Raw genomic sequence first — 26,966 nt, forward strand, 5'->3', positions numbered from 1 at the left:
GAAACAGATAAATAAGGCCCAGCCTTTGGCTGTGAGTTGCTCATTGTCTGGACGGAGGGGCCCACAGAGGAGCAGAGGGTATCCAAATTGTTGGGCTTGGCGCACTGGCGGATATACCTGGGGGACAGGTATCCATCAGGCTCTCGGTTGTAAGGGGCAGAAATTCAACTTGAACCCCCGTGGACCAAAGGGGAGCGTGTTGGCCCCTGGACAAACCATGGCAGGTGCAGGCACTGGAAGTGAGGGGCCCAGTGCCCATGGCTCCCTCTCCACCCTCCTCATGGGCTGCTCTGCATCAGCTTCATTCTCCCGGACAAGGCTATGTTCTTAGAGGCACAGCTCTGCTCTGACACCACAGACAAGCAGGCTTTCCTTGCATAGTCTCATCTGGAACAGCCCAAGGGAGACTGTGGTTGGTCCGGCCTGAGTCACATGGTCACCCTGGGACTGGCAGTCTCCGCTCAACCTCCACGGCCAGCGGCAGGGTAATCAGTGCATCGGAAGAAGGGAGAAACCGACAGGGTAGCAAAAGAAACCTACGTGAGCTGGAAAGGGCACAGCAGGTAGGGGACCCAGGCACAGGTGTGGAAGCAGGAAGGGCAGTGTGGGGCTGGGGAGGCATTCAGGCTCGTGGGCAGAGACTGAGCCAAACCTGCGTAAGTGATGGGCCTCTTACCTGCATAAGTGAGAGGCCCAAGTCGAAGGTCCTCTGCCACTGCGGACCCGCAGAGCCTGCCGAAGGAAGCTGTCTTCCAGGGTACATAGGGCTGCAGGATGGGAGGGCCCAGGGCATTCCCCCCAAAGCTACTGCAGCTCGGCTGCCAAGAGAGACTCTCCGCCAAGCCCCACGCCCATCCATCCCATCCCAACTTCTGTACCCCCATCCGATACCCAAGGGCACTGTTGCCACCCCACCAAAGCCCCCCTGGACCAAGCAAAGCAAGAGACCCTCACAGCACAAGTCAGACAACCTGTGCTTCATCCAGGCCAAACTCACACAAACCCAGGCTCACTGAGGGCTATAGTTGCTCTGTTTCTCTCTGCCCATCACAGCTCTGCAAACAGCCCGGCAGAGGAGAATTCTCCAGACCAGGGGGCAGGAGACTCCATCCAGCTACCGCCCCCCGCCCCCGACACTGGGTCACTTGATCACAGCCTCCCCCGTTCTGGGACTTGGTTAACCTACTACACAGGAGGATTCTTCAGAATCTGGCATTCCCTGCCACATCACCCACTGGGTCCCTGTGGCCGCCAGACCTCAGTGCCTCACATGAGGGACGCAGGTTCCAGAATGATGCGCACAGCACAGGGCTGGGCTGCAAGGTACTACCTTCCAGCCCACCCCTCCCTTTCAGGATGGCCATGCCTGCCCCAGTCTGAGGCTTCAATACCCTGACAACATCCCCAGTCAGGGGACCTCTGACATTTGCTTGGATGCCTCCAGTGACAGGGAGCTCCCCCTCTCAAGATATAACCTATTCTGGGTGGGGACACTCGTAATGGCTTACTGAGTTGAAACACACTTCTCTACATTCTGCCCTTTATGAACAGTCTTATTGCCACTGCTATTAATAACAGTACCTGCCACTTATATTTACACATCTTAATTCATCTTTACGACAACCCTATGAGATAGGCACTAATATTAGACTCATCTCGGGCTTCCCTGGTGGCGCAGTGGTTGAGAGTCCGCCTGCCGATGCAGGGGACACGGGTTCGTGCCCCGGTCCGGGAAGATCCCACATGCCGCGGAGCAGTTGGGCCCGTGAGCCACGGCCGCTGGGCCTGCGCGTCCGGAGCCTGTGCTCCGCAACGGGAGAGGCCACAACAGTGAGAGGCCCGCGTACCGCAAAAAAAAAAAAAAAAAAAAAAAAAAAAAAAATAGACTCATCTCATGGATGAGGAAACAGAGGTTCAGAATGGTTAAGTAACTTGCCCAGAGTCACCCAGCAAGTAAGGGACAGCACTAGAACAACAGCCCAGCTCTGTGTGGCTGTTTGACCTAGGCTCTATTACCTCAGGCCGCTCGGGCCCTGCTCCTGCCCTGGCGGCCCACTTGGAGCATTCTTTCGTAGTCCCGACTGCAAGTCCCTGGGCCTCTGGTCTGGCCTTGCAGAGCAAGCAGGATATTCATTTCCCACCTCTGGACGAAAACATTCGATGGAAGCCAGTCCACCTGCCACCACTGACGTGAGGATGAGGAGAAACTTCAGCACACAGCCTTAGGGGGTGCAGACCCCTCCCACCGCCTGGTGACCACCCTCCACGCACACACCAGCTCTCCTCTACCAGCCATGGAAGCCCCGGGATTCCTGGGACTGGACCAGCCCCCATACCCTCAGCCCTCTCCCCAGGGAAGAGTTAAAGGAACCCCTATTTTTCCACCCAGTGAACTGTTTAGGGCAAAGACCCAAGCCCTGTCATATGCTAGGAAATAAGTTTCCAACCTCTTTGTAACTGCAGATCCCACCAGCCCCACCTCCACCCCACCCCCTCACTGACATCCAGATCAGAACCTCCCTAGTGATCACCCTCATCTATTTAGGGCATCGTGTCCAGGCCTTGGCAGTTCTGGGCCACGTCTGGGCTCCCTCTTGGCCTCCGAGACCCTCCTCCTGGAGAAGGGATGGCAAGGCAGGCCCGGCCACCAGATCAGGAGGCGGCCTGGGCCAGTTCCTCCCCGCGGCCCTCCGTTTCCCCGTCTGCACCAGGAGAGGTTTGGCCCGCGATCCCCTCCAGCGCTGCCCTGGCCAGGAAACCAGGCACCGCTCAGGGCAGACAGCCTGGCAATGGGAACCTTCTGGCTCTCTGCCTCCTCACCAAATTACTCCCGTCTCTCAATTTATGAGATGTTTATATTTCCGACAAGTGGTGGCTAATTTTAAGCACTAAAATCAAATCAAATTTCTGTATAAGAAATCAAGAAAGGGGGAGAAACTAAGTTCTGGTGGAATGGAAAATAAATGTCAGCTGTATCTGTTTTCACCCATAAGTTATTCTCCTGGAAACAGTAGATAAGTAGGAAATATATTCCAGAAAGATCCTTCGTGCAATAAAAATGACAACAAATAGCTGTTTATATCCAATTGAGCCACATACTATATAGGCCTTCGGGCAATTTCTCCAAATGGAAACCCACCAGAGGGCAAGCCTGGCCCGCTCAGCCCTGCTCTAGACCCGTTAATACGGCTGCTCCTGAGGACTCTTTCCTGGAAGCTGTGTGGCTGAGGGAGGGGCCTGTTTGAATTTTCCAACACGGCTGTGACACCGTTCTGGTTGCAAAGGTGACAGCTTCTTCTGCGTCTTCATCCAGAGGCCCTCAGGCCATGCTAGCTAAGGTCTTCCAGTCCAGCTTCCCCACAGGAAAAAAACCCCAAACCCAGAGTGTAATTCCAGAGCACCTGAAGGAGACGGGTGACGACAGCGTAGGTGACTTGCTGCCTTAGAAATCACCTGTGTCCTGCCATGGGTCATAACTGAAGAGCTCAGTTGGTTACCAGCAGCTGTCTAGCATCAGGGTGAGGTCCCAAATATTTCAGCAGATAACTGAAGTCATACTATTTTGAAATTCGTATGTATGTGGGAATGTGTATATATAAACATGTTTATTCTAAAACTGCATGGACTTGCACGTAAACTGGGAGGCACAGGTAAAACGAGCCAACAAACAGATCTCCAGGGAGGCCAGAGATCGAGATCCCAAAGGACACCTCGGACAGTGCACAAGTCCAGACTTGGACAAGGACAGGGGTCCATCTGTGCTGAGTCAGGTGCAGAGACAACGAGCAAGGACCCAGCCCGGGTCTGGGAAAGGGGAATCCCGAGCCCCCTTGCTGCCCCCTCAGATTGGCCAACCTTTGTCAAATGCCCAGAAGGAGGGCCCATTTCGAGATGGCGGCTGCAGTGGAGCCAGCTGAGGTGTGGGCCAGGTCTCCCCTTCCTCCTCCTTCCAAGGCCGGCCTATGTGGGGCCTCCCCAGCAGGGAAAGAAGCAGAGCAGGCCACCCCCAACCCTACCATCCTGCCACCTCCCAAGGAGAGTGCATTCTCGGGCCTGAACTTGTTCTGGAAATTCCATTACGAGGGTTTGACTGCCAGCTGTGCTGTCTCAGGTTCTAGGCTTCCAGCAAATTCAGATTGAAACTGTTCCACTGGAGGAAACAAAAGTAAACCCAGCAAGTGGAGGCTGGGTGATGCACACCCTGGGAATGGCATGAGAATCAGAAGTGGCTTCCACTAGGCTCGCCCCCAACAGAGCCACCTACTTCTATCCCCAGCCACTGCCAGCCAGGCTGCCTCCGAGATCACATCACCTGCTACAACCTCAGAAACCTTGACTGCGGGTGTCTCCTTCTCTCCCCGCACCATCCTGCTCACCTAACTCTAGCACATTGGCTCCAGCTACAATTAAACTTCATCAAGACCTCCAACACATGGCCCCACCACTCCACCACTGTCAATCCCCCCTCCAAGTCCTCACTTCTCCTCTCACCACCTTGGACTTCTCGATCCAGACACATAATAGTTCTTGTGCAAACACCCATAACTCTCTCCTGCCTTTCCCTCCATCCTGCTCTCCCAGAGAAGCCTCTGCCCTGGTTCAACCCAAGCCGCCACCCACTCCACGTCTGCACACTGATGGAGAAAACGCACACGGTGCCCACTGGTCTCCCTTGGAATCAGTGTCCAGAGCTCTCACGTGAGCACGATGCAGGCAGGGGACTCTGCAGCACTGCCCTGTTACATCTGTGTTCCCGTTTTCCCATTGGCTTGGACATCTAACACTGGTCCCGCCCCCACCCTCTCCTGTTTTCAAGGAGAAAACAGACACCGTCCGGCAGGGCTCTCCCACCACCACATGAGCTCCCATAGCCGTGCCCTGTGCTCAGGACCACCCCCTTCTCACCGCCTCAAGACTTAACTCCTGCAATTAGCATCCCTCTTTCTGGCATCATCAGGCCCTCCCTCTCTCCTGATTCAGTCTCGTTGACATGTATTGATAAGTGCACTTGAGGATCTCCCATATGTGAAATTCCCTCCCAGCCCTGTCCAGCTACTGCCAGGGTCTCTGCTTCCCTCCACAGCAGAAAGAGTTGTCCACACTCACCGCCTGCACCTCCATGCCTCGCCTCTATCCACACCACAGGGGCTTCTAGAACCACCACTTCCTGGAAACTGCTCTCATCACAGTCACCTGTGACCTCATGTGGCCAGAGCCAGAAATCACTTCTTTGTCCTGGTCTCACTCAGCTCCTCCAGCCACACACACACACATGCTCCCTGGGGATTTCTCCTGATCCTGTGGGGATTATGTATTTGCAGGTAACTCCAAAATTACATCCTCAGCTCTGACCCCTCCCGAAATTCCATGTAAGACTGTACAACAGTCTCCCTGATAGAGACCCTGGGCTTCCGCTGGGCACCGCAAACTTTAAAGCAGACCTACTCCTCCTCCCCATGCCTCCCCCATCTCAGCAAATGACACTATCTTTTCCCCAGTTACTCAAGCCAAAAACCAAGGGGAGGGGTGGGTCCAGGGATTAGGTTTTTTTCAAGTCCTTCCACCTCCCCAGTGGTTCTGTTAAATCAATTCAACTGAAAGACACACCCAACATAACCTGCAGGGACCAGACCCTCTGTGGGATCATCCTGGGCCATTGCCTCTGATTCACGACGAACGTGAGGTGGCCAGTGCCACCCTACACGCCCCCATAGCCTGAGACCATCGTTCCCTCTCTCAGTAGGTCTTTACGAAGCATCTACTGCGTGCTGGGCTTGGGGGTGGGGGTGGGGTGCAAAAAGATATGAAACCAGCCTCTGCCCTCCTAGTGAGGGACTTACGTCTAATATAGGTAAAGAACCCTTACTGCTCACTAAGAAGAAGACAACCCAATTTAAAAATGGGGAAAGAACCTAAGTAAACATTTCTCCAGGGAAGATATACAAATGGCCAATAAGCACATGCAAAGGTGCTCAACATCATTAGTCATTAGGGAAATGCAAATCAAAACCACAATGAGATACCCCTCATACCCACAAGGATGGCTAGAATCAAAAAGTCTGACACTAACAAGTGTTGACAGGGATGTGGAGAAATTGGAACCCTCATACATTGCTGGTGGGAATGTAAAACGATGCAGCTACTTAGGAAAACAGTCTGGCAGTTCCACAAAATATTAAACAGAGTTTCCATATGAGCCAGCAATTCCACTTGGTATAAACTCAAGAGAAATGAAAACATAAGTCTACATAAAAACCTTTACACAAATGTTCACTGCAGCATTACTTACAGCAGCCAAGAAGTGGAAACAACCCAAATGCCCATCGGCAGATGAACGGATAAACAAAACGTGGTGTAACCATATAATGGAATGTTATTTAGCCATAAAAAAGTAAGAAATGCTGAAGAATACTACAACGTAGGTGAATCTTGAAAACATTATGCTAAGTGAAAGAAGCCGGTCACAAAAGGCCACATATTATACAATTCCATTCATTTGAAACTCTAGAACAGGGCAATCTAGAGACAGAAGATAGATTAGTGGTTGCCGGGGGCTGGAGTAATGGATCCCAGCTGGGGGTGGCCAGAGGGGGCGGCGAGAGGGGGCGGCGATAGCTAAAGGACACAGAGCTTCTTTCTGAGATAGTGAAAATGTTCTAAAATTGAACATGGTGATAATTACACAATTCTGGGTATATAATAAAAATCCACTGAATCGTACACTCTGAATGGGTGACTTACATGGTACGTGAATCTCAATAAAGCTGTTAGATGACACACACAGGGAGATAAGCACGGAGATGCACATATGCACAGGAACAAGGGACACACATGCACCCAGATGACACACACACAGACGACACACAGGCACTCAGACGACACACATGCATGAGGTGCACAGGCTGCCCGCTACCATGGAAGCGTGAGTCAGCACGGCTGGGATGAAAGCCTGTGGACGCTGAGATTCCACATAATTCAAACCTGATGTGGAAGCCCCAAGCCACAGGAGCTCTGCTGGAGGCTGGGCTGCCAAGGCCTGGGCCCAAGCCAAGGGGAGTCTGAAAGCTGATTCACGCCGAGCTGCAGCCTTGGGGACAGGCAGGAGGAAGGAGCCCTCGGAGGATGGAGCCGAGAGCCGCCAGGTTTGTCCTCAAAGGGCAACGCACACCCCACACGGGCGGGGCGCCGCAGAAGTCCCAGAAGGCCCTGAGGCTCAGATGAAGCACGGGAAGAGGAGAGCCTCCACCAGCTGGAGGCAGTTACCCTGGATGAGTGCTTGCTGTCTCCGCCCACTTCCCAGGGTCATGACCTCTGCAGGCCTCACACCCTGGGAGGTGCTGGGTGAAAGGCTACTGGGGCCTTGGTGGGCCCAGCCCATTTGTAGCAAAGATCCTTCTCCCCGGCATCCTTAAGGGAAAAGTCCTTACCAAGAAAAGACTGATTCACAGGAATTGTAAATGTGAGACAGAACATGGGCAAACCAAAGGCTGGTGGAAATGCACCACCTGGGTGTGAACTTGTAGGCAATTTCCTTCTCTTTAAACATTTAGGTGTTTTCTAACTTTTCTATGATTCCCCTATCTGAAAAGGAAACCTGATTCCGCACAGCATGTCTGCCTGCTACAATGAGCAAGAAAAAATTGTATAACAATCACTTTAAAACAAAGTTTAAAAGAAGGAAACGAACCCAATGTAACCCTCCTTTTCTGTCATCCAACCTCCCTGCAAAGTGATGCAGCAGCTACACTTGGGAGTGAAATATCTGGGGCTCTGTCCCAGCCTGGACCCTTCCCCGCTGGGTGACACTCTCCAAGCCTCAGTTTCCATGCCTGAAACGAAATGAAATGATGTAATGAACGGGACATGCCCCCTGCTGAGGCCTGGCCCACAGCAGGTGTGTGGCCTTTCCCTTTCTTTCCTTCCTCGGACTGGCTCCCCTGGTCCCCCAACTTTTCCATCAAACACAAAGTAGACTTTTCCAGGAGGCTACAGCAGTGGGTCTTACCCCTAGATGTCCATTAGGGTCACCTGCGGAATCTGCAGACCGACTGACGCCCAGGCCACACCTCAGACAAATGAATCACATCTGGGGAGATGGGGCAGTGGTGGGGCGGTGGGTGGGTGGGGGAGCGGCAAGCATCAGCATTGTGTCAAAGCTTCCCAGGTGATTCTCACGTGCACCCAGGGCTAGGAACCCCTGGTCTCAATTCTAGAAGCTCCCAAATGGTGTAATGGCACTAAATGGGATGTTTAAGTGATCATCCATGTTTCACAAACAGCAGTATCAGCATCAGGTGTCCGACCAGAATCAGTCGGTCATAATACAGGAAGTGGGCAAGAAAGACAGACAGGGGACAAGAGGACACTGAGTATACACCCAGACCAAGGGGGGGCGGGGGCGGGGAAGGGGAGTCCAGACAGGCCGGGTGACTGCACCCCTCTTACGCTGTGCGCATCTCCCCGGGCTGAGCACGACCAAGGATCACCTGGACGACACGTGAGTTGTGCCTTAGGTGCTACCTTAGAACCCAGCCACCGCCTGCCCTTAAGGTGCCACTTCACTGCGAGTGAAGCGTAATTCGCCAAAATTGCCCTGAGCTGGGTGGGTCTGAGAGGTGGGGAGGGAGGCTGTGATCTACTGGGCGGCCAGTGGCCAGTCAATGTTGTCACAGCCCTCCCAACTGGGAGCCCACAGTGCAGAGAGTGAGGACATTAACAGCGACATCTCTACGTTGCTCCTGCTGCTGCAGGTGGCGACCGAGTCTGTCCTCTGGCTCTGCGGGGAACAGAGCTGCTTAGATCTTCCTGCAGCTCTGCTTCAGGCTTGGCAAATGTTCTTACAGGAAGGGTGCTTGCTTTTTATGACACCCCTCCCTGCCCAGTGGCAGGGGTCCTGGCCCAGCGGCAGGGCGGGGCCTCACATGCAGGTGCTCAGAGAGTCCCCCTGTGCCGCAAGCCCCCACCCTGGAGCCCAGCCAGAGTCAAGGGCAGACCTTGCCAGGCTGGCAGCCACCATTAATTTCCATTCCCTACACCCAGGAGCCAAGTGGCTCTGAGGCTTCCCCCCTCAGTCACCACCACGGACGGCCCACCAAGCTTGGGCTGGGAGCTCCACCTGGCTCCCTGCTTGGCCCAAAGTCCTGGCAGCAGCGGAGGCTTCAAGACAAGGAGACAGGAAGCAGCCCTCAAACGCCAGGAGGCGGTGTAGCTGCCAGGCCCTGAGCTGGGGTATGGTTCCCCGCCTCTAGGCCTGAACCCTACAGCTCAGAAGCAAGCCAGAGGACAGTGGGGTGGCTCCAGGAAAGGGTGCGGCCGGTCCTACCTGCAGTGGAGGGCTGGCCCCCAGCAGGTCACTTGTCCCAGCCAGGGCTCCCCTCTGATCCATCCTGACATCAGCCTGCCCCCAGAGGGCCCTGCAGAGGCAGGTGAGCACAGGAGAATGGAAAGATGAGTGGACCTAGACGCCTGAACTCCTGTGCCGGGCCCAGGTCTAACCCCACATGGGGGTCCTGACCACACATACCCCTCCAGGCATCGCCGCCCTCCTCTGCACAGTGGGGACAAGTGGACAAAACCACATTAGCTGGAAAGCCACACCTGTGCACGCGGGCCTCCGTGCCTGTGCCCTGCGGAGAGCTCTGCGGGATGCCCTTCCAGCCCAGCTCACGTGTCACCCCATCACCGCCCCCTCCTCCACGTCCCCAGTGGTTCTGGCGGGTGCTCTATCCCGCCCACATATGTCTGTCTGTCCCTCTTCCAGATGCGAGCTTCTCCACAAGAGGACAAGTACTGATCCACAACACAGGACCAACTTCGGAACAAGGCACCTTCGGCCAACATCCTCAGGTCCAAGCCTCCAGAATGAACCCCCTTGGGCATACCACCCTTAATGAGAGTCCTCTCCCACAAAACACGCTGTGGCTTAGGGGACAGCTTCGGGACTGTGAATTATGAGGTGAGAAAATATAAGCACTCAACAAGGCCTCTTTGGGCTGGAGGAGCTAATTCAGAGTGTGGGCTCCTGCCAACCTCAAGGGGCGGAAATTAACTTCTGCTGTGGGGCGGGGTGGCCTGGGGGGACGAATGTTTTCTGGACAGATCAAAGGTATAAATATTTGGCTGGCTTAAAAGCAAAAACTGACAAAGGGCTTCAAGCAACGTGTTGGGAACAGGGTTTGCATTCAGACCGACCAGGTCCTAACAAACACTCCCACATTCAGAGGTTTCTCTAAAAGGGCCTGATCTACTGCCCCCTCAGCCATGTTATGGAAAGAAGAAGAAAAGGAGAGTGCAGGGTTTTAATGTTCCACGTCAAGTGATGTGTGCATAACGGCAACCCACTGCCCTGCAAAATTCTGAAAATGGATAAAACAGCGGCAATGGCGACTTGGAGCTGAGGTGCACCAGAAGGTTTCGTTTGAGCTTCAAATCCTGCTCACTGGGAGGCTGGCATTTGTTTTCTCTGAACAGGTTTCCCAGTCTTCAGGAGGACAACGACACGCAGAAGTTGAGCTGTCCACCCTTGCAGGGGAAGCCTCGTAAACACCTCCACTCGGCACCCAGGCCCAAGAACTCCCAGGACGCCCCCCACGAGGCAACTGAGGGACCAATCCCTTCAGTGTTTGCGCTCTGAAGTCGTTGCCACGGCCACCGAGGCCCTGGCCGTTACAGGGTTTAGGACCTCAAGGAACGATTCCCGTCTACTAACTCAGGAGAAGCTGTGTGGGATTGTGGGGGGAGCACGGGACTGGGAGTCAGGGACCTGGACCCCATTGGCCCTGACAGTCGCTCACTGCGTGACCCTGGGTGAGTCTTTTCCCTTCCCTGAGCCTCAGCTTCCTTGTCTGGAAAAGTGAGAAGGGGACCGAGAGGCCCCCAAAGCCTCTTCTGGTCATAGCTGAGTTAGGGTGAACTTTGGCAGTGACGCTGAGCTGAGATTCACTGCCGGAGGTGTTCATAACAGGAGGGTTATTTGTGCTGATACGGAGCTCCCTGGAGCTGCCAGGGATGAGGCAGCCTACAAATACTACTGCTGCTGTTCTTCTTATTGTTGTTCTTGTTGTTTCTAAGGCTTTATAGGCCGGAAAAGGCCCACATGCTGAAAACAGAAGGCCGGCCCTGGCGGATGATTTGGGAACTTTCCACTGCAGGGTCCGGGGAATGCGGAAATTCCCCAGGTCCTCACCAAAAGCCCAGCCCTGGGCCTGGACCGCACTGAGGCTGGAAGGCAGGTGGAAGGCAAGCACAGCCCCCACCCCACTCACCAGCCCACGGAGCAGCCCAGAGGCCACCCTCCCTCCAGCCAGCCCGAAGATGCCAGGGAAGTAAAACAAAACCAGCCCCTAGACCAGCCCTCCCTGGAATGGGAGGCCGGCTCTGCACGGAAGGAGCGGCAGTGAGGTGATGTCTGGCTTCTATTCCATATCATAAATAAGTTATTAACCCAGAGCAGACAGCAAGGCACAGCCGTGGGGAAACTAGGGAAGTGAAACTGCAAGATCTGACCGCCTCGAAGACTGGAAAACCACCCAGGATCCAGACCCTGGGCCACTCAGACAGAGGACCTGCTGGGATGGGGCCTTCTGGGAGGCAAGAGCACTAGAATGGGCGTCCAGGGGTCTGGAAACAAACCCACTGTGGAACCTGCCTCAGTTTCTATGTTTATTCCAAGAGATCAACAATAATAACAGCAAATGCTACCATTCATTGTTCTGGACACTGTGGCAGCACTTGTAAGTGCCTGATTTCTAATCAACAAAACTACAAGGTAGGAACACCCACTTTACAGATACAGAAACTGAGGCTCAGAGAGGTCGAGCCACTTGCCTAGGGTCAGTATGGGAGAACGATTGCAAAGATGGCTGCAACAATGCCTCCTGTCTCTGCTCCCATGCCTCTTCGAAATGAGGTAGGGTCCATTCCTCCACTCTTGGAAAATCTAGTCTGGCCTTGTGGCTTGCTTTGACCAACAGAATGCACAGAAGCAACATTATGCAACTTCCAAGACTAGATCTTCCTTACGAGATCTTGCAGCTTCCACTTTTACCCTCTTGGAATGCTACCCTGAGACTGCCGTGAAAGAAGCTGGTCTTACCTACTGGAGGATGTGAGGCCACAGACAGGAGAACTGAGGCTGCCTAGCCAACAGCCAGCGCCAATGCCGGATGTGTGAATGAGGTCAGCCTGGACCTTCCAGCCTCACCAACTGTCCGGGCAGCAACCGGCAGAGGAATCACCCAGCCAACCAACAGAATTGTGGAAAGAATATGCCGTTGTTTTAAGTTCAGCAGTTTTAGGCTGGTCTGTTTCACAGCTGTGGATAACTGATTCAGTCACTCAGTTTCCCCACACTGCCTATCTCCCCAGGAAAACCTGTGCTCCCGCCTCCTGGGATTTGGCTGGGGTCAAGTCACCGCATGCTGACTGCTGCCCATGCCTGCAGCCCCCAGACCACAGCCCCACAAGCAGGAAGTGACCACGGGGGACATGCTCTATGAAGTGTAAGAAGGGCTGTAGGCCACTTTCTACCTAAAGACCCACAGTCACCCTGATGTGGCAGGTCAGAAGCTCCCTTTTTCTCTAAAAAGACAATTTCTTGTTTTCGTTATAGAAACATAAATTCTACAAAGGACTGAGGGCTTCTCAGGGAACTGTGTTACCTGAATAGCAAACGTGATGAAGCAGGTTGCACCCTCGCAGAGGATGCGAGCTCTGGAGACAGAAACTCGCCAGTAAAGGGCACACTGAGGGCAGGAAAGCAAACAGTCTCGCCTCACCCACTGGCTCAGGCCCACGGGGCATGGGTGCCTGGAGCACACACTGGGACACGCACTCGGGGGCAGCGTGCACAGCTGGCCTGCTGGGCCTGCCGGGCGTGCAGGAGGCCAAGTGGCACTGCGAGTGCCATGTGTCATCCATCGCTGGCCTAGGAGCAGACAGACAGCCACAGAGAGGAGGACAGGCCCGCTGTCCCTCCCCACCTGGCAGAGGTGAGAAGATGCCAACGTGAGCTTTAGGCCGCCTCTGAAAGGGAGCCCGCCACGTTCCCTCTCCCGGTCCGTCAGCTCACTCAACATCCACTGAGGGCCTGCCCTGTGGCAGGTGCCGGGGTCATAGAGACACACAGGTGACTAAGCTCAGACCTTGCCCTTGAGAGCCCAATGGGAATGTTCCAGGGGAAGAATGTAGGCGGGAGTGAGAAGCAAGCTGCAGCCTGAGAAAAAAATGAACAAGCCTGGAGGAGGCTGGGAGGAATGGGCTCTGCCTGCCCAGCTAAAGGCCCAGAGACCCCTCTGGGGTTGTAAAGCAGAAAACTGGGGTACTCTTGACTTCCTCTCCTCTTCTCTCCTGCTCCCATCCCCTCAGACCCGGCAGACTCAACCAATAAATCCACACCATTTAATAGCGACGGCTGAAGCATATCGGGTACTGTGCTAATAAAGCCCTTTGCACACGTGACAGCTCTTATGAAGTGACTAATATTATCCCCACTTTGCAGATGAGGAAACTGAAGCACAGAGAGGCTTAGTAATTGCCCAAGGCCACACAGCATGAAAAAGCCAAGGTTGGGATTTCAACCCAGGCAGTCTGGTTGCAGGGGTCATGCTCTCATCCCCTGCACTGCTCACTGGCAAGCTGAGGCCTCCAGCTAAGAGCCCTGCTGCATTGGGCCCACACACTGTCTTAAAAAATAGAACACTTTGCTTAAAAATCCATATTTCTGATTTCTCTCTTAAAATTCTCAAATGTGATACCAGATCGGCACTCCCTTTAAACAGGAATTTGCCGCTGTCCCACCTCTCCCCTAGTACCTGGCCCTCTTCCCTTGCGCTAATCCCTGCTCCTAGAGGCAGCTGAAGTCCCGACCTCCTGTGTACCGCGAACCCAGCCCTGTGCTAGGCATGAAGAGAAATGCAAACATTTAAGACAGTTCCTGACTTCTGGGAACTGGGTGGCCAAGATGGGGGATGCCTCAAGCAGAGGGAAGGGAAGGCACCGTGGGAGGCGTGAACAGCATGAGCAAAGGCATGGGCTCCAAAGTGAGGTGCAAACACACCAGGCTGGCTGGGGAGGGTGAGGGTCTGCAGGGCAGGATCCACCATCGGGGCTGGAGAGGCAGGTGGAGCAAGGCGACAAGCTCTGCACCAATGCGGGGCCAGACATCCCCCGCCCCTCCCAGGGTTGTTGGCACAGATGTGTAGGGGCAGGCAGCCCGCAGGCCACGATGTGTGGGGACAGGCCTGCAGGGCAGTTGGGTGAGGGCACCTCTGAAACTCCAGGCCTCACACTCCACATCCCAGGGCAGGCACAGACAGCAAGGCAGAGCTGGGTGCTTGCCAAGGAGCTGCCAGGAAAGCCCACTCACTCCCTAGACGTCATGGAGCAACCCCGGGGCAAGGACAGATATTGGCACAAAGACACCGATGAGCCCCAGGCAAATCTGCTACAATAGGACTGTGCCAGCATGCAGCTGGAAAGACTAGCAGCTTCCCCAAATACTAAAGTGACTCCTGCTTACAAACCTCCCATGGCTCCCTATGGCCACAGGGGCAAATCTAAGTCCACAGTGAGGCAGAGTTTCTCCAAACTACATTTTCATCGCCCCCCTTTCCAGTGGAGAGTAGCTGAGATGACTCACCATTTCCTGAATCCTGCAAAGATGTAGGATGTCCTTCCCTGCGAATGCCTAAAATTCCTAGCTCTTGGCTTTAAAAGCTCCTATTGATGCTTTTATACCCAGGCCAAATGTCCCCTCCGCTGGGAAGCCTTCCCTGAGCACCTCTCCTTCTCAGTACTCACCTCTAGGCCACCTACCAAGTGCATTACACTTCCCTGCATTCCTACACAACACTGACGTTTAGTGCGATCAGTCTTGTTTCATGCTGTCTACTGTGCATATCGGCCTTCTTTAAACCATGGGTTCTGGAGCACAGGGAGAGAGGGGTGAGTTTCAACCCTGCATCCCCAGGAGCTAGTCAAGGGCCTGGCTGGGGGAAGATGCCTACAGATTGTTAACAGAATGCTCCACTTGGCACCTCTCAGCACCCTCCTGCCCTGGAAGGCATGTGGGGTTATTACAGACCAGTCGTAATATACTCCCGCGCACTGAGCAAGCACCATTCTGCAGAGAAAGCTGCCACAGCAGAGGGGAGGCAGGGCCTGGCGAACCCGGGAACCAGAGGTGGCCTCGGGCTCACATCAGAGAGCACTGATAATCTACGTACTGTTGCAGTACAAGGGACTCCAACAATACTTTTAGTATTTCTCACCATTAATGATAGCTGTAATTACCGTAGTAATTACTATAAAAAAGTAATAAATATTACTATTAATAATCCCCATTTTTAAGGCCCCACCATATACCAGGCCCTTCACTTTTTTACATTTTCTTATTTAATCCTCTGAACAGTCCTATAGACGATTGTTCTCCTCTCCTCCTTACAGATGAGGAATCCTAAGCACAGAGAGATTTAGAAACTTATTCAAGGTCACACAGCTAGTCTGTACTAGAGTAGAGAGACTCCACAATTTCTGCCACCCTAGACTGTTTCCTAATTATGACTAAAAATGCCTGTCACGGGGCTTTCTATGGGCCAGGCCCTACGGGTAACAGCTTTACTGAAACATAATTCATGTACCGTACAATCCACCCATTTAAAGTGCAGAATGTCTGTATATGTATTTGTATAACTGACTCACTTTGCTGTACACCTGAAACACAACATTGTAAATCAACTCTACTCCAATAAAAAAATTTCTTTTTTAAATTAAAAAAAAAAGAAAGTGCAGAATGTAATGGCTTTTCGTCTCTGCATAAAGCTGTACAACCACCACCGCAATCATCTTTAGGACGTTTCATCACCCCACAGAGAAACCCCGGGCCATTTCAACTGTCAGTCCCAACACACACGCCCTCCACCTGGCATCTTAATACCATTTTAAAGACAAAAGGACTGAGGCTCAGAGAACTGCTGGGACTTGCACACCATTGGGCAGAGGATAGGAAGCAGAGCTGGGACACAGCCTCCCCTGCCCTCTCCCCATACCGCCTGCCAGGGGTCTACTCTGTAACCCGTTAAAAATGCACGTTCTGCAGAGGGTGGAAAACAGAACCAGATGGTGACAAATCTTACACGTGCGGCTGCTTCCACGCCAGGCCCCTGACTCACAGAGGCACTGAGGGCAAAGAGGGGGGGACGTGACGCCTCCCAGCCCCCGTGACCCCAGTGCAGGGGCAGCGAGGCCCAGGAGCCCCGGAGACAGAGGCAGAAGCGGGGCAAGTGGCCTTCAGGAGGCTGGCAGCCTGGGCTCCTGATGGTATGCAGGGGTCCCACTCTGCTGATCTCATTCCTGCACCCCACAACCCCTCCAGGACCCACAAAGTAGTGGCCCCCCCACCCAGGCCTCTATGTGCCTCTCAGGACTTCAGAACCACAACTGCTAGCAGAGAGTCTGTCCTGCACCTGGCCCCAGCCAGGGGACCTGAGATGACCCAGGCCCTCCCTGCCCACAGGACCTGAGGTTTCGGGTCACAGGAGCATTGGGGGGACTGCCACGTTGATTGGCCAGGATCCCCAAGGGAGGCTCTGAAGAGTAGACCAGCAGGCTGCCACTGCTGCCTGGGCGCATTCCCAATCTGGAACCCCAGTATCTGACAGCTGCCCCCAACCCCAGAGGAAACACTGCAGGTACGACTGGGCCTCCCCACATCGCCTATTTCCTTCCCCCAAACACCCACAAGCCTGCTCTGGGTCAGCAGTTCTCTCTGCTGGCCAAGGGCCTGGCACTTTCTTTCACGTTTATAATGTCTGAACAATTTTGAGCCAATGCCACCTCCTCCAGGAGCCCTCCCTGATCCCCTAACCAAAACAAACGGGTCCTCCTGCTGCTGACTCACACAGGATTGTAATCTGTCTGCTTTTATGTCTGGTTTCCCATTATCCTCCAGACTCATCTGGGGCAGGGGTCCTGGCTTCCTCATTCCTGGTCCCCCGCCTCCGACCCCCTCCCTGACTATGACACACCAGGCCTTCCAGCAGAGCAGGTGGGAAGTGAGATAAAGTGCCCATTCCTCAGTGTCAGGCATGAATTAACCGCCGTGCACAGAACCCGCCCAGTGTCTGTCCCGGTGCCCGTGGTGACTGACTCTGTGGGACGGCAGGAGACGTGGAAGAGATAATGGTCACTCCTCCCACTGCAGGTTCCAGCTGGAAAGGAGGATCGAGTCATCAGGTTAGACACAGCACTTCTCACCAGAGCAGCTAAAGTCCAAACGGCTGCAAGTCTGTCCACACAGAGGAGGGTTTGTTCCGACCATCTTCCAACTGGAAGGTCTGCTAAGCCATGAGGGCCAAGCTCAGGATTGGTGTCTTTCCTCTCTGCACCTGCAGCCCCGCCCAGGCCTGGCAGGAGCAGACCCAGGACCCGCCAGGAAGGGGCAGTCGACTACACGTTTACAGTGGCCTGGCTTCAAACTCCTCCAGCAAGGCCTGCCCTGTGTCACAAGGTACCAATGCCAGAGCTAGAAGGTGCTCTGAGCTCATCCATTACAGGCTCCATGATACACCCAGGAGGCAAGGGAGGCCCAGAGAAGGAGGGCAGCTTGCCCAGGGTCACACAGTCATGGCTCCCAACTCCCAGCCCAGACTCTTCTCAGATAACAGGCTGCTGCTTCCCTGCCCTGGGCCCCCTCTCCTATCCTGCCCTCCCTTCGAGGTCAGACCAAGGCCCACCTGCCCATTGTCTTCTAGGATCACCTCCCCGGCCCCGTCCAGCATGGTGCTCCCTCACTGGCAAGTTCTTTCCTCTGCCCAGAACGCCCTACCCACCCTCTGGCCCCAACAAACTTCTATTCATCCTTCAAGACCCAGTTCAAATACTATCTTCTCTAAGACAAAGATAATAATCACTCCCACTTACCGAGTAGCCCTCCCTGCTGTGCTACAGAAAACCAAAAAGTTACTGTTGAAACTATTTGTGGGGTACCCCCTGCTTAGCACCCAAGTTCCTTGAGGACAGAGACCTAAAGACCTGACTCTCTGCAAAGCAGGGTTACAACAGTATCTGTGTACGCACCTCATACAACTGAAAGGCTTTATAAACTATAAAGTCCTCTGCCAATAGAAGCTCTATGTATTGATATTATCTTCACACCTCCTCCCCATGACTCAGTTTCCCCACTTACACGATGGCTGAAGTTAATGAATGCACGTGACAGTACGTGTGCTGTGCCTGGGCTGTGGCTACGGCTCATGACTGTTGCTGTTATTATTTGTGTCACTTTCACTTTCTCACATCTCCGTGTGGACCCTGCCCATGGCCAGTGCTCAGTACGTATTTTTTTGGACGGAATGACTTCAGCATTTGAGACATGGAAGAAGATGGGGTTAAAACCCAGAGTCCACGTAAAGATGCAGGGTGAAATCTTATCATCAGAAGGGCTGCACTGTGGCCTTTGAATCCAAAGGTGGCTCAGCTGGGTGACAGTGAACAGCCCTTGCTCTCACGGGACACAGGGCCGTTTTCTGGAGTGGGCTGGAGGTGAAGAAATCCCTGCCCTGGACAAGGAGCCTCTGTGCTGGGCTGTGGTCCCTGTCAGGGACCAGGTCAGGGAGACCCCTGAGAACTGGTCTTAGGGACTGGACTCTGGAGCCCAGGGCACAAGCAGGGGCCCAGCCCAGGAGGTCCAGTTCTGCCTCTCACCAAACGCAGGGACCAGGCCAGCCACTCCCGGAGCCTCAGTTCCACCGCAGAACAGGCTTCCAGGAGCTCATCCCTGGAGCCTCCGAGACCTGACGCAGCTTCTGCAAATGTCACACAGAATCGAGTTCTGTCTGCCAGGGCGGCGTGAGTGCAGCCCCTCCTTGGACAAATGAGAAGAGTAAAGCCCAGAGAGGGGAAGTGACTTGCCCGGGTCACACAGCCAATGAGAACGTTTCCTCAGAAGCCGCCAAAAGTCAGCAACGTCAGCTGAGCATCCAGTGACCACCTGTCGATGTCTGCTGAGCTGGTTCAACGATAAGAAGGTTTCCAGGGTGCAAAGGGTGTGGGCAGTTACATATTAATGGCGATGATCAACCACTCACGCCTCTGTTTAGGTCCCCGTGGACACTGACGGAGGTTGTCAAGGAATGTCACCGAACAGCTTACGGCCCATTCGGCTGATGACTTCAGGTCACCATGTCATTCAGCCCAAGCCACTGACGTGCACTGGTGCCTTCTATCTCTCCATCTGCACAGACACTGCATCTCTAGGCGATTCCTCACGTCACTTTGGATTTTCAACCAAAACTTGTGGCCACAGCATAGCGCTAGCCACAGGCTGAGGAGAGTCCCAGGACCGCTGAGCCAGGGCGGGACGGCGGCCAAGGCTCACCCTGGCACCAGGACAAGATCTCAGCCTTCTCCAGCTATCCTTACAATCTGTGTTCCTCAGAGTCCGCTCCACAGAACCCTCGCATTCCAGGTGATCCTGGTGCACACTCAACTCTGAAAACCGACCACTGCCTAGACCATGCCTCTCAATGGGGGCTCTAGTGCCTCCAATGGGGCAAAAATTGGTTATCTGGGAGGCAGAAAATTTACTCTTTTCATATATAAAGCACAGATATTCAGTATAGCTGTGGTATTAAGGTTTCACTGGGGAGCAATTGGGGAAAAAAATGTCTAAAAGGCTCCTCGGGGATGATAATGAAAAAAAAGATCGAGAAACCCTGGTCTAGAGAAAGGCAGCCATGACATTCAGCAGGAAGATACCTCGTAAGGATGGGAAGATGGTAAGAAGCGTTCCCAGCCCTGCCAGTAAGGAAAGACTCCTCCCCTTACCATCCCCGCATCCGACTCATCCCTCTCTTAAAGCTCAAAGGCAGACGGGCAAGCAGGTCCTTTCCTGGACATATCGGCTCGTGCCTGGCAAAGCAGAGACCATGAAAACAGTGCCCATCAAGGCACTGGAGCTGCCACGCAGGCTCACAAGGGCCTGATATACAGCAGACGGGGCAGCAAGGGGAATGGGATCCAGCCTGAGTTGAGCACAAGAAGGAGAGAAGCCACCTGTGGCTTTCTGGTTTGCAACATGGAACCAACTAGCAGGGGGTTCCCTGTGCCTGGGAGGAGGGAGCAGGTCCTGAGAAAGGGAACTCACATCAGAGAGCCACGGAAGAGCAGGCTGGCTTCGGGACCAGAGACAGTGGGGCACGAGGAAGGACACAGCAGTAAAAATAATAACGGCGGGCTTCCCTGGTGGTGCAGTGGTTGAGAGTCCGCCTGCCGATGCAGGGGACGCGGGTTCGTGCCCCGGTCTGAAAAGATCCCACATGCCGCGGAGCAGCTGGGCCCGTGAGCCATGGCCACTGAGCCTGCGCGTCCGGAGCCTCTGCTCCGCAACGGGAGAGGCCACAACAGTGAGAGGCCCACATACCGCAAAAAAAAAATAAATTAATAATAATAATAATAACAGCAGCTGATACCAACAGCCCTGACCATGTGCCAAGCAGGTGCCAACCACTGGCCGTGCTGCCTGGTGAGGCAGGTCATATTTTCATCACCGCACATGAGCTCCAAGAGGGCAGGGTACTGTGTCTGTCTCAGGCACTGCCGTATCCCCAGCACCCGACTGGCACGTGGAGCGCGCACGGTAGATATGTGCAGAATGAATAAATCCCACTTCATGGGTAAGGGAAAGGACCACAGGAGGGCAAGTAACTCATCCGAAGTGACAGGGCCAGTGAGCGGCACAGCCAGGACCCAACCCCAGCAGAGCCGGTCCGCCTCACGCCTGCGTGTGTCTGCTCTCAGACCCCCGACAGGTGAGCTGTGGTCCCGTGTGTCCGTAGATGGTGAGGGGATGAACAGGATAAGGTACCATCCTATCTCGGCCACTTTACAGCTGGCACAGTATGAACCTGGTGGTCAAAGGGGCACGCGGGGCTCTCTCTGGAACGCGGCGCAGCCCCTGACTTGGCCCAGACTGCAGGCTGTGCCCACAGGAATCCCGAACACACGGGAGCCAAGGAGAAAACCATGTAGGTCTGGCTCGGTGAGGGGGACGGAGAGGAAAGGGGGAGGGTGGGGGGTGCTGCTTGATGAAAGCCTCGTCCCTTACCAATCCGTCGCAGTTGCTGATGGCGACAGCTGCCCCTGGCATGCCCGTGACACCCCCGGTGTAGACACACTCCCTCTGCAAGGGCTGACGGAACAGCTCCCGAAAATCCTCCTGCCACTCCACCGAGGCTCCGGGCACCACCAGCCGCCGGTTGGGCCGCAGGTGTAAGTGCAGTTCCTCCCCAGAAACAGTGACGTTGAAGTAGAGGGAGGAGCGCCCCCCGCTGCCAGGCTGCAAGGTCACTCCTTTGGGGCGCAGTGGGCTTCGAGCCACCCGCAGGTGACCGGAGTGTGACAGTGGTGCGGGTGGTCTGTCCACCTCTGTACTCCCTGAGGAGGCTGCTGGTGGCCCAGATACCACGTGGGAGAGGAAGCGTCCCTGAGAATCTGTGCTGCAGGGCACTGTCACACCATAGTCACTGAGCTTTCTTGAGAAGCGCAACTCTGTTGGAAATAAAGAAAGAGTTACTTCGGTGCCGTCTGGGCAGAGCTAAGCGGGAGAAGCTGGAAATCCCATGGGGGCAGGAAGGGCTCTGCAACCTTGACCGTCACCTTGGAGGAACCCCTTAGCCCAATTTCATCTATTTCTCATCCAGTGCTTCCAGAGCCCTTGGATCTCTGCACTTGGATGATCGGTGTTCAAGTTCGTAAACTGCTAGACACACGTTGCTCCCCACAGTCCCCAGGCCCTTGTTACAGCTGGTGGAGGGAAACAAATGATGCCAGAGTCCTGTCACTCTAGCAACAAACCTTCCAACCTTGGGCACTACAGAGGAAATTCCCCGAAAGCCCCCAGGGCAAAGAGGGATGGCTGGATGTGCCCAAACTCCCCAGTGCCCTGAAGGCACCAGCCCACCCCGGGGTAGGTAGGGCCCTCGTCGCCAAGCTCCCGGAACACAGCTGGCAAAACAAACACACCTAGGAACTCAGGGCCTCCTGGGCACGTGTCAAGGAGAAAAGAGGAGCTGGAGAGGGAAGGGAGGGAATGCAGGTTCCACATTTTTCCAGGTTTAGAAAGAAAACTTTTTTAAGCAGCAGTGGCTGCCGAGATTTTCACATGGCCCAGCCCCAAGCTGGGTAAATATAGATCTTCAAAAATAAAAGTAGACACAGGGGTGACCTGCCCACTCGGACTGAATTAAGCGTGAGGTCATGGCCCCATGCTCCAGGCCGCATGCCAGCAGCCCGTCCTCACACAGCTCTCGCTAAGCCGAGCCAGGCAGGGCAGGAATGACAGCTCCCTGGCTTCTAGGCCTAGTGATTCATGGACAGGACTTAGGGAGGAATTTTCATTTCCACACAGCTCTATCTCGTGTCCCCAGCCCCCTTCACGGCACTGATAAAACCTAGAAAATGATGTGCCCTGAAAATCCCTCCTGCCCAAGGCAGTTATTGGAGGGCGGGGAGGGAGATGACGAACTTTCCTCTGGTTTTACCCTTTGCAGCAGAACACCCCCAAGACTTCAGCTGGGGGGATCCTGTTTGGTACGTGAACAGAGCTCAGAGACAAGCAGGCACCCTGCCTGGAACTGACCAGAGCCCCCTCCCCATGCTCAGAGCCACCAGGAGGCCACCTCACACTGCAAAGTGAGGGTGGAGTGTGTCTGATCTGCGTGTGAGAGGCTGTCTGCGCAGCACAGAGTGTGAGAATGCTGGGGGAGAGGGATGTATGTGTGTTTCTGTGCAGCAGTGTGAGTGCCCGGTGTTCACTGGGGTGTGGGGCAACCACCTGCCAGCCTGATTCTGTGTGTGTGACAGACACTTGCACATACGTACACACATATGTGCACACATGCATACAAGCTGGAGACAGAGAAGACACTGAGAGAAAGACACACAGGAGCGAGAGACAGAGAGTGAGAGAGACACAGAGACCAAGAGACAGATACACAACCCCGAAGAAAAGGCTCCTATCCTCAAGTGCTCTCCTGGAGTCTCTCCCTAGTCTTGTGCCAGAAAGGAAGAGAAATCCCCGGACAGCGTCGGTGGCACTGGGGTAAGAAAAGAGAGCTCAGACCCAGCGTGTGCACAGCCTCCCACCCGCTCGAAAGCTGCCGGGCTCCTCGGGCACCCTCGGGCCACCCTGACCCGCGTGCACCCCGGACCCCGCGCGCCCCTGCGCGCCCTACCCGCACGCACCTGGGGTCCTGCTGCCCGCGTTGGCGCAGAGCGCACAGTGCAAGAGCAGCAGGCAGGACAGCCGCGCGCGGAGAGGAGCCATGTGGCCGCGCGGGCACTCGGGCCGGGAGGGCGCCGAGCCCCGAGCTCCGGGCTGCGAGCGAGACTGGGGCGCGCTCGGGGCTCCGGCCGGCCTCTGCCTCCTCCGCCGCCTCCCGCCTCGCAGCCTCCAGCCGCCCGATCCCGGCCCCCCGCGCGGCGCCGCCGTCTGGACCGCTGGCTCCGGGAGCCCGAGGTTGCCGGCGCGAGAACGGAGCGGCCGACGCGCCAGCGCCCCCACTGCCAACTGCTGGCGGGTCAATCCGCCAGCGCCTTGACGCTCCGGGACGCTGCGGGAGCCGGGCAAGTGGACCGCGGGGCGGGCCGGGGGTGGGCACACTGGCGGGGCGGGGCCGGGCGCGGGTCGGAGCTGGGGGCTCAGAGCGCCCGTGGGCGGGGCGCAGGGCGCGGATCGGAAGTGCCACGCGGAGCCCGAGCTGGGGCTTCGGGCTCCCTGGGCGAGTGTCCCCTCAGGCTCATGGGCTCCCCGGGAGTGATGGCCCTTACTTTCCTAGGCTCCTCCGCCCCACCACCCTTTACTTGACTGCAGGGCCCAGTTTCCAGAGCTCCTGGGCCGATGGGATGTCTCGCCTTTGGATGGCGAGATGGTGAGCACCCCCCCCCCCCAAGAGAGTGTCTCCTTTCTCTCCTAATGGTCTTGATGCCCCCAGTAATCTTCCGCCCCTTGAATCTACCCATTTTGCAGACTACAGCTCCCTGGGCCCCCAAGTGCAGTGACTGATCTGTGTCTTAGTCAAGAGCAGGGCTGAGCAAGGTGAGCCGAGAGCCCTGGCGTTACAGTCAGCCAGACCTGATTGAAATCCTCGCTCTGAGCCTCGGTTTCCTCGTCTGCGAAATGGGTGTTAATTATAGCACATAGTAAGGTTCAATAAATAACCATTCTCTGCTTCCACACCTGGCACCAATGTATCCACCACACAGCCTAAGGTGGGAAAAACTGAGTCTAAGAGATAAGAGTGGCTGCTGGTTTTGCAATGCTGCTGAGACCCGTTCAGTAGTCAGGCAAACAGGCCAACTCCTGCTTTCCTTTCCTGCTTTACTCTGTGAATGTGTTCCTAACAATTTTCGAATGCACTGTAAATCCAGAGGTGGGAAGTGGAGAAAGGAGTTTTGTTATTTTTGGTTTGTTTTGTTTTTAAGAACTGCAGAGTAAAGAACCCTTCTGTAAAGTGTATAAAGACCCCTAATCTTTCTTTTGAGTTCAGACATTTTGTTGTAGGGCTTTCTTAAAGGGTGGCCAACTTGTGGATGCAAATTCTCTGACCAGACTTCTCTTGGGAATCCCTGGGTCCCCTGAAAGAGAACTTGGGTTCCTGCCCTCTTCTCCCCATGTGAGGTTTCCCAGTCCACACCCTCCCTGGGCTCTGAATATAGTCCCACTTTGTGGGCAGAGAGCTGGAATCTTCATCCTCACGGCTCCAGGACCTGACTCAGGCCTCCTGGAAAGCAGCACTTGTGGAATGAATGAAATGATGTCAGGGTTTTGGAGGGCCAGTACATTTATGAAGGAGGTTCAGAGAGCTGAAGTGACATGTCCCAGGTCACACAGCTCATTTGCAGCAGAGCTGGCATCAGGACCCAGAATCTAGTGCTGAGCAGGAGAGAGAGACAAGGGTAGGGGTCAGAAGGCTGTTGTAGGCTAGACTGCCAATACAGACCAAGTGACCAAGGGCAAGTCATTTCCCCCTTTGGGCTGCAGTACCTCATCTGTCAAAGGGGAAATGGTGAGGATCACAGGAGTCACAGACGTAAACTTTAAAGTCCTGTGGAAATGCAGAGTGTGTTCTATTCCAAGCAACATCAGAGCATCAAGTTATTTGAAATGGCACCAGCAAACAGATCTATATTAAGTTTGGGAAGAACAGAGTTCTCTTTCTCCTCTTTCTGGTTCTTTAAGATCCGTGAAGTCAAGGGCCAGACTGTGGTTTTGTGTGTGAGGGCTGATGAAGCAAGAGTGTGAGGTGTCCACGTGTCAGTGGGAACTTGCAGGAGAGGCAGTGAACCGTCTCCATTCTGGCCCTCCGCAAACCCGCCGGATGAGCTCAGGATTAAATGGCCTGCCTCCCTTCTCAGGGGCTCAGTTTTCCCAGCTGCAGAGTGGGGGCCCTGTGGCGACAGAAGGGAAAAGTCGTGGCATGTGACTGCTAATTTTCTCCCTCTGCAGGGCCATCCCAGAGGAGCTTGCAGTGCTCTCCCTGGACTCCACCCCATACTTCCTGCCTTAGACTTGGTAAGTCAAGAGGGAGAGACTACAGCTGGGACCCCAGCAGCCTGACTCATGAACTGTGGGCTGAGGCCTTCCCTGGAGCCAGTCTCGGCAAGCAGAGAGCAAAACCTTTCCCTGGCTCTCTACCCCAACCCCCTTCCCTGGGGCTACAATGGTTGCTTTTGTTGGCAAATATTGTATGTCCAAGCTCTTTTCTACTGAGGAAGCCTTTGTTAGGAAGAGGGGACATGGGAGCAGAGCTCAGAGCCTGGGCCAGAAGGTGGAGGAAATGGCTGCGTGGCCGGCCCTGTTTCTGGAGATGATCGGAGCCAAAGCAAAGAAATCTCCTGGCATCTGCTGGAACCCTCCAAGGACGGCAGGTTCTGGGTTCCCAGTCTCTCACCTGAGATTCTGCTTGGATGTTTCTCTTGCTCACAGCCCTCCGACACTTGTCCAACACTCCTCCCGTCCAAAGCCCTGGCAGGAGATGGGGAGATTGCAAACAGCTTGCACTGCACACAGTCGGCAACCACCTGGAAGACATGACAGGTGCAAGAGAAAGCCTGACAACCAGGAGAGACAGGGACGGAGAAGTGCTCACCGGATGTGGATGCGGGAGGAGGGTCACCCGTGAGCGCCCCCTGAGGAGGAAGACAGCCCCAACCACTGGCACATTCTCCTTTGAGCACAGACAAAACCCTAGAGACTGGAGCTGGAGGTGCCCTAAGACAGTCTCCAAGCCAGTGCCCCAACCCCATTTTACAGGTTCTGTCTAGAGGGAGGGGGCTCGCCTCTGGTCACACAGCTAGTTTACAGTGAGACTAAACCCAGGTACCTGCTCTCTCACCTGCAGGAGCACAGCCTCTCTCCCAGGTACCAGCTCTTTCCCTCCCCTGCTCCACCTTCCAAGAGGAGGAAGAGGGGGTTTGAGGTTGAGACAGCAAAATCTCCCCACCTCAGGGGGCGTCACAGACGCCCCTAAGGAAGCAAGAGCCTCAGCCTGAGACAGGTCTGCGCAGCAAGAAGCCCGGAAGTCCCTGGCAGGATGTGGATGGGGGACACGGCACACTAGTGGCATAGGCTTGTCACAGCTTGGGGGCCCAGCAGGTGGCTGTCATTTGTTGAGTGCCAGCTGCTGTGCTTTACATGTCACCCTGAAACACACACAGAGCGGCCCTTTCTTGTGTCTCCTGGTGGGACCAGTGGCCCTCTGGGCTCTGACGTACTCAGGCGAGGAGAAAGGGAATTCCCCCCTAGCTCGGTGACAGCCACACCATCCACCCAGTTAGGAAGCCAGACAGCCAGGCCACCCTAGTCACCAGCTCACCTCCAAGCCCTATGCGCTCAACTCCAAAGGACCCCCCAATACAGCTACTTCCATCTCAAATGCGTCCCCTGCCCCACCAGGTCACCAGCGTCC

The 26,966-nt window shown here is 54.9% G+C and overlaps 1 protein-coding gene and 1 long non-coding RNA gene across 6 annotated transcripts in view; one reads left to right on the plus strand and one right to left on the minus strand.

The window, feature by feature from the left end:
* ADAMTS14 (ADAM metallopeptidase with thrombospondin type 1 motif 14) overlaps positions 1 to 26,966 on the minus strand; it is a 174,115-nt gene that overhangs the window by 75,442 nt on the left and 71,707 nt on the right. For 3 of the 5 annotated variants that reach the window (XM_033841851.2, XM_033841850.2, XM_033841854.2), the window contains exons 4-5: positions 25,950 to 26,079; positions 21,104 to 21,546 (exon numbers count right to left, since the gene is read on the minus strand). In XM_033841851.2, the coding sequence (XP_033697742.2) occupies positions 21,104 to 21,546; positions 25,950 to 26,079 (573 nt within the window). Of the gene's footprint in view, positions 1 to 21,103; positions 21,547 to 23,241; positions 23,564 to 25,949; positions 26,080 to 26,966 lie in introns of those variants that run through there. The other 2 variants (XM_033841852.2, XM_033841853.2) reach the window with 2 other exon arrangements.
* Positions 5,260 to 10,566, plus strand: LOC141276722 (uncharacterized). Its single transcript, XR_012326710.1, has 3 exons — positions 5,260 to 5,321; positions 9,761 to 9,955; positions 10,471 to 10,566. It is a non-coding gene; the product is annotated as an uncharacterized lncRNA (long non-coding RNA).

This window comes from Tursiops truncatus, chromosome 16, assembly GCF_011762595.2.
Source record: "Tursiops truncatus isolate mTurTru1 chromosome 16, mTurTru1.mat.Y, whole genome shotgun sequence".
NCBI classification, from domain to species: Eukaryota; Metazoa; Chordata; class Mammalia; order Artiodactyla; family Delphinidae; genus Tursiops; species Tursiops truncatus.